General features: G+C 42.9%; 1 protein-coding gene across 1 annotated transcript in view; it reads left to right on the top strand.

The window, feature by feature from the left end:
* RAPGEF5 (Rap guanine nucleotide exchange factor 5) overlaps positions 1-7,198 on the top strand; it is a 272,187-nt gene that overhangs the window by 205,629 nt on the left and 59,360 nt on the right. The window contains exons 11-12 of the mRNA XM_025046811.1: positions 3,705-3,814; positions 4,264-4,352. Coding sequence (XP_024902579.1) covers positions 3,705-3,814; positions 4,264-4,352 — 199 coding nt within the window. The remainder of the gene's footprint in view (positions 1-3,704; positions 3,815-4,263; positions 4,353-7,198) is intronic.

Genomic DNA, 7,198 nt, shown 5'->3' with positions numbered 1-7,198 from the left:
AACCAGACAGACACCATGTGGTGATGAGCTGTTTTCTTGGTGTGCTGACAGCTGCCCAGAATCCCTCCCCGAGTTACCTACTGTTGTCTCCTCTGCCAGGCCCTTCTCCTGGGTGAGCTATCATTTATTATTCCCCTTGACTTTTCTGAGCACTTCAGCAGAAAGGCATAAAACCATACACATGTGTTTTCTACCCTCAGCAGTCTACAGAGCTGCCTGGCGATCCTTTATTTTCATAACTTGTTTATCCCCTGTTGCACCTCCTGAAGCCATTTTTCTAATAACATTCTCTTTAAGCCACCAACTTCACCCCACAATTCCAGAAGATGGTCTCAGTTCCCACTATAGTAAGAAGGTAGACGCCACCTCATCTGATCTCCCTCATCTTCCTTGTTTTCTCTAATTTTGTTCTAGATCTTCACCCATCCTCTTCCCCGTGGTCACTTCGGAAAGGACCCAGTCTCAGTCCTTTTAGAGGCTACGCCCTCCCATTGTGTTCCTGATCCTGTCTCCTCTCTGCGCCCCCTCCCCTCCCTGCCTCGCAGCCACACAGCCTCTTCAGTCTGACTCCTCTCCTTCCAGATGCCATTCCCAGGTGTCCACTTCCTCCCCATTCACTCGCATCTTAACACGTCTCTCCCCACCCCTGGGCCTGACGTGAGCTCGTCATCACTCTTTCTTAGACTTATCGTCTTGGAAACTTTATAGCATCAGCCAGGCTATTTGTGCGAATCTCCTGACAGTGAATCTCCTGTCTCCTCTTGGTTGTACTTTTCCAGAATCTCTGTGAGTAGGTTTCCTCCATGACTCCGATTCCCTCCCTCTTCCCCCTACTTTTTGTGTTTTTGTTTTTGTTTTTATTTCTTTTTTCGCTTCCCTTGTCTCCATCTTTATAGTTCCTTTGCTGTCCTGTTCCCCTTTAACAATCTCATCACTCCCCAAACTTGAATAATTCACAAATTTGTCTCTGTCTCTGACCTCCATCCAGGGGGCCGAGTTCTTAATTTCTCACTGCCTGCTAAACATCAACGGCATGATGCCTTATCAGTACTAACACATCAGTTGTCTGAAACTAGATTCATCAGTCTCACCAGCACCAGTTTCTCTATACATTTGTGTCCCATCGAATCCCCTGGGCTACGGCTTTGCACTGTCTCTTGCATTTGGCCTCGTCTTAGAGTGCTCACCAAGTTAGACTTAGGTTGTTACGGAACCTATTAACTTGTCATTTAAGGGCAGAGTATTTGTCTTACTCGTCCCTGCTTGCCGCTTGGCGTCTTACCGAAGGAGACTCTCCCTGTTTCTTGAATGAATTAAATGTTTTCATGCTTTACTTGCATTTCATGGCTATTCGTCATTAAACATATTTTCTGTCATTAGTTCTCTAAATGCTTTTATTCTTACCAAGCAAGCACTAAAATAAAGTTTCATACCCACCCGTGGTACCTCTGCTCTTTTTTAGGAAGAGAAGTTAGGTTGGGAGGCATTATTTTAACCTTTCTTCTTTAGAGCCAGATATAATACATAGGGGTATTATGTTTCCATGGCAATTTTAGATAACTTACATCTCCTTTTATACATTGATTTTTCTGCTTTTTTCTCTTCTTTATTTTTAATAGGTTTTTGAAATGGAAACTATCACTATGACATAAGATGCTATTGATAGTACATCAATATGATTCAGCTATTCCCCTGCCCAGCAGACTGTGGCTGCTCTGTGCACAGTCCTGTAATACGTATTAGCTACACAGACACTGGAGAAGCCCTTCCCATCCATATGTATGTGCATGGCCTGTGGAAGTTAATAATGCCATATATCACGTACACATAGAATGTAAAATGTACTTCAGAATGACAGCGGGCTTATACAAAATGAGTATTGGCTTACTATGAGAGGAAAACCAGGGAAAGATTTTTGTCCTTTCATATCTACTGTTTACAGAATTATTTGTTTCTATGTCTCTGAGTATCCCAGATCCACATTTTGCCTTTTTTTTTTTTTCTTTTTTGTCAATATATGCCCCTCTCTGCAGCCAGCTTATTTCACTTGGATAACAAAAGAACCTCTTTGGAGAAATGAAAGATAGCAATTACACATTGGTATTCATGTTACAGGAGTCACACTGCTGTCCTTGGGGAATTTAACAATGAATATCCAACATTAATTGCCACAGTAACTGCGTGTCTGACCTTGCTGAAATGTAATACATCAGCTCTATATAGTAAAATATTTCGCCACTAAAGGTTAAAAAGAATCATCCTGAAATTGTATTGATGTTTAGAATGACCAATATTTTTTTGTTTTTAAGAAGATCCTAGAAGTCTTATATGACTAGGTCCTACATTTTCTTAGGAATCAGGACCCTGGGAGTTGAAAGCATAATTTTTATCACTGATTTGGTTGGCAATTATAACAAGATGAATGCCATCCAGTTCTTATGAAAGGTGAATAAGATACCTTGACATTCCTGATTGATCTATGGAACTGATTAATGAGGCACGAGGACATAGTACGTTTTATCCATGGGGGGCGGAGAGGGGCGGAATATTCTTTTCGTTTGTTTGTTTTATTTGTAATGTCTGTACCTAATTATAGGTAGGATTTTCTGCCAGTAGCAGAAACATTCTATGAACCCTAGGACATGTTTCCCCTTTTCAAGAGGTGACATCATTTCTAAGGTGAAGCTTACTTACTGTCAACTTTTCTTTCATTCATCTTTTACTCGAATCCTCAGAAATACAGAAGCTTAGATTTTCTTCTGTGGATTTTAAAGCTCGGTTTTGCCCGGGCTCTCTCACACTCACTGGGTGTCACACATCAGGAGCATTTCACACGACACACTCCGGGTGTGTTCGTAGAGCTGCACGCTGCTGGGTCAGCGGTGAGCCCGGCTCCGACAGAGCCACGTCAGCGAGCCGCGCTGGCTCCGGGCTGTGGAAGCTGTGTGTGCAGAAATGAATATGATTGTTCAGCCTTCTCTCCTTTTTCAAAAGGACTGAGGTGAAGAAAGTCAGTGCGCTCACCCGTGACACCCGAATCTCAGCCTAGAGGAGAGTCAAACTAGAGGTCTATTTTTGCTTGTTTTCTGGCAAAACAAGTACATATCACTATGAAGGCCATCTAAGTCTGGGGGGAAAAATGAACTGAATGATAGAATGGATGGTGGTTGGCCGCCCACCTTTTAAATAAAGCAGTGATGGAAATGAACATGATATATATCTACGACAACGATTTCATATGGCTTGCTCATTGTTTTCGTGTTTAAATATTTTATATAACTTTCCAATTTTAATACGCCGATTGTTTAATAAGTGGTAACTAGGTAAATGAGAAAACACATGCAATTAGTATGTTTTTTTAAAACTTTGAACTTTAGATTTCTTAATTCAAATCATTCAGGTAGTTTTAAAAATGAACTCTCCGAGCCTTATCCCCACTTTATTTATTTTTTCTTCTATTTAAGGTATTTATGTCTCCCTAATGCTCCATGTGTCCTTAGAACTTGAGCCTGGATACTGGACAAGAGGGAGATTCTCCAGCAGACTCCTAATTTATTCTGAATCTTTAAAGAAATTAAGGTGCAAAGCAACTCGAGTAAATGCAGCTGTTTTAGTTAGTTTCTTTTTTTTTTTCTTTTTTCTTTTTTAATTTTCTCTCCCTTTTTCCTTCCTCCATCCGTCACTCCCACTCCCAATTCGAGCAGGATGATGAAGTGACGACTGTTCAGGAGCAGGAGCAGGACGTCCTGGTGCTGAGGAAGGTGCAGAGCTGCGGCCCGGCCCCCTTGGGCGGGAGCTCGGAGGGCGATTGGAGGTGAGTTCCCTCGGAGGCTCGCGCTCCCGTGTCCTTTCCCCGGCCTGCCTTCCTTTCCCTCGCTCCATCTCGCTCGCTCTCCCTGCCTCCCCTTCCCTCCCTCCCTCCCTTTTTTCTCCGCCTCTCCAGCGTTCTAGCTGACTGCAGAGCTCTTAGCAGCCAGATGGACTCAGTTCCCAGTGAAAGGACAGACATGGCCAAGATCTTCTAGCATTTAGGGGATGCCTTTGTTAGCAGCCCTTCACAATGGGCAGCTCCCGGCTGAGGGTCTTCGACCCGCATTTAGGGAGGAAGGATTCCGCGGCGCTCGCAGAGCGCGAGCTGCCCTTGCCTACCTTCGATGTGCCTTATTTCAAGTACATTGACGAGGAGGATGAGGACGATGGATGGAGCAGCCGCTCACAGTCGTCAACCGAGGATGACTCGGTGGACTCTCTGATCTCTGACAGATACGTGGTCGTGTCCGGCACCCCGGAGAAGATTTTGGAGCACCTTTTGAATGACTTGCACCTGGAAGAAGTCCAGGACAAAGAAACAGGTAAGACCAGGGGTGTCTCCCGTTTCCAGACGCTCAGCGGTGGCTGCCCTTGTCAGTCTCCTGAGGGGCAAGGCTCCCACTGCTGCCAAAGGCAGGGTGGGCTGGCAGAGCATATGCTCTGTGCCCCTCCCCCTGGGCCCCCGTGCTGTTTTGTTTAAATCCAGTAAATGGACACATGGAGGTCCAAGCATCTGCCTGGAAAGTAGCTGTACAAAGAAAATGATACTAAGACAGATGTTCTTGTTTCTTTGGCAGTTTTGACCAAATCTTACCTAAAGGCAGTTGGCAAGAAGCCAGCATTCAATAGCCAGTGTTCATTCAATGGGAAGAAATACAAAGCATGGGGGTTAGCAAGCATTCACCTGGCCTGCGGGACGCGCTTGATCTGGGGAAAGTAGCCTACATGCCAAAATGTCAGCAATCAATGCAAGTACTCAGCAACTAGCTTAGCAGCAACTTTTGCCTTTTTCCAAGTGGTTTACAAACTGCCCGGAGCACGCCCTGCTGTGCAGAATGTCATCCTCACAGCTTCTCAGACTAGAAATTATAATTCATTGTAGTACTGATCAGACTTCTTGTCCTTTCTAATCTGGGAGCAAAATACCCATTTAGCTTTTTCACTCTTGCACATTCGGAAATACTACCATTGCGTTTACAGAACGACCTGTCCATACTTTCTTTTTCATAGAAGGATGAGTACTTACCTCTCTTAACCAGTATTTGTAATTTGTTCCAGCCTGGAGCAGTTATTCCAATGAATAGGCCTCTGGCTGTATCCTAAATCTATAACTTGATCCCCTGACTAAGATGCACTTTTTGCTGCCACCATAGCACCTGTGATGTCCATGGTTTGCAATATGTTGGCTGCACCAGTAAAAGGCATTTTTGGGTTATATTAGTACTAAGTAACTCTTCAGGTTTTCCCCATGCAGAAAGGGTTGTGAAATGACAGCTTAGGCGGGAACAAGAATTTCTTTGGGTCCCAGTAGTTTTGTCTGAACATAACTGATGTCTGGCTCCATGTTGCATTATAAAGGGCATTAAGAGAAACAAAGGTGTGTGAAATATGTAAGTGGGTAAGGAAAAAAAAAAAGCAAAATGATCCTACAGTAATGGTATCCTACAGTAATGTTTCTGTTTATTTGATCTCAAAATTCAAATAAATAACTTATTTTGCATATATGTTTGGGAGTAATTAAGAGTTGTCATTTGTGCACAAACAAGCTAAAAGAAAAATATATTCTTGTGGCATTTGCTGGGCTGTTTTTATATGTCAGTTGATTAATATTTTGTGCATTTGAGCACTATTCCCGTGTTCTGCTTCATCAGAGATAATCATCGTGGAACTGGCCATAATTTTCTGTGTACTGATTACCAGACTACTGCATTACACAGGTGGTTGGGTCTAGATTACAGGCACATTACCTGCCATGAAGAGGATACCTTTAAACTGGGATAGAGGTTTTGGGGGATCGAATGCTTTCTTTCTTCTTAATAGCACCACAATTCTATGATACAAGACTTTGTGTCTAGGTCTTATGGATAAGAACAGAAATTATTAAAGACAACATTAGGCCTACCTTGATTTCTTTCTTCTTTCTTTTCCATTGTCATTAGTTTCTTGTGAAAGATGGCCTGGGTGCCCACTAAAAGTCCCCACTGTCTAACACTGATTGCTGTTGCTAATGCCAGGAGTTGCCTCCTGTTGGGAAATGGTGTTGTGCATGGTGTCTAGTGACTGTTATTCCACTTTTTTCTCAGTTCTCAAATATACAAACATGGGGATCAAATAGGTCACTTTAGCCACATGCTCAGCAAAGTAGGGAGGACCAGGACTCAGTGGCTTGACCTAAGCAGGGCAGGAAAACGCCCCTTGGGGTCAGCCTCTCCTCATTCCAACTCATCTCCTTGGAGTATATGCAGGACAAACTCCAGATTATTGCAGAGATACTTGAGGGGGAAAAAATGGTAACAATTTTTTCTCCAATCAAAAGGAGAATTTTATGAAAATGAAAAAGTTAACTTTCAAGAGTCATTGATGTGTATGTAATAGGGACACCTAAGTGGAAGTCACATGCAGTTCTTCAAAATTTCACATATTGCACCGTGGAGAAAATACAACAGAAGAGCCACTATGTGGTTTTTGTTGATAAAATTAAAAGAAATATCATCAATATGAGATAAAATGCAGTTTATGTACAAATTGAAGGAAAGTGGTTATGAGTTTGTTCTAGTTTGACTACTAAATGAATCACATATTTAAAGTAATTGAGGCCCCTCATCACTGACGGGTGAATTCTAGGTCTTTATCTTGGCCAAGCTGGTAACCCTCGTTAAAAAAGCCTATGTGTACAAGAGCCTAATAGAGTTACATAAACATATGGAAGACAGATGGAGGAAAATGAGAAGGGGCTGCAATAAAAGTATGCTGCAGTGTTTTTATGTTCTTGAGCGCCCCATTTAGGGAGCTGGAGCCATATGAGGCTGGGTGGGGCCATATGGTGTTTGTCCACATGGCCCCTATGGCAATGAGGAGAAAAGGGTCCATGGGAGGAAATAAATGGTCCTGGCAGCTGGGATGAACCTGTCCTGGATTCTTACATTCCTGTACCTGCCAGAGACTGGGGAAGATAACCAGGCAAGAGATGCAAGTGACTTCCTGTCTCTTTTCCACAAAAGTCACTTAGTTGTGAAAATGTAGATACAAGGCCCAAGAGGAGAAACCTTCCATATCACAAAGGACAAATTGAAGCGATTATAAATTGATGTTAACATGCAAGTGGAAAAAAGTCTACTTAAATGGAACAGGAAGGAGAATGGGAGGGCTATTGAGATAATGTATTCCT

Source organism: Pteropus alecto, unplaced genomic scaffold (assembly GCF_000325575.1).
Source record: "Pteropus alecto unplaced genomic scaffold, ASM32557v1 scaffold21, whole genome shotgun sequence".
Taxonomy (NCBI): domain Eukaryota; kingdom Metazoa; phylum Chordata; class Mammalia; order Chiroptera; family Pteropodidae; genus Pteropus; species Pteropus alecto.
The sequence above is the reverse complement of the archived record's forward strand: the minus strand, read 5'-3'. Positions and strand labels throughout refer to the sequence as shown.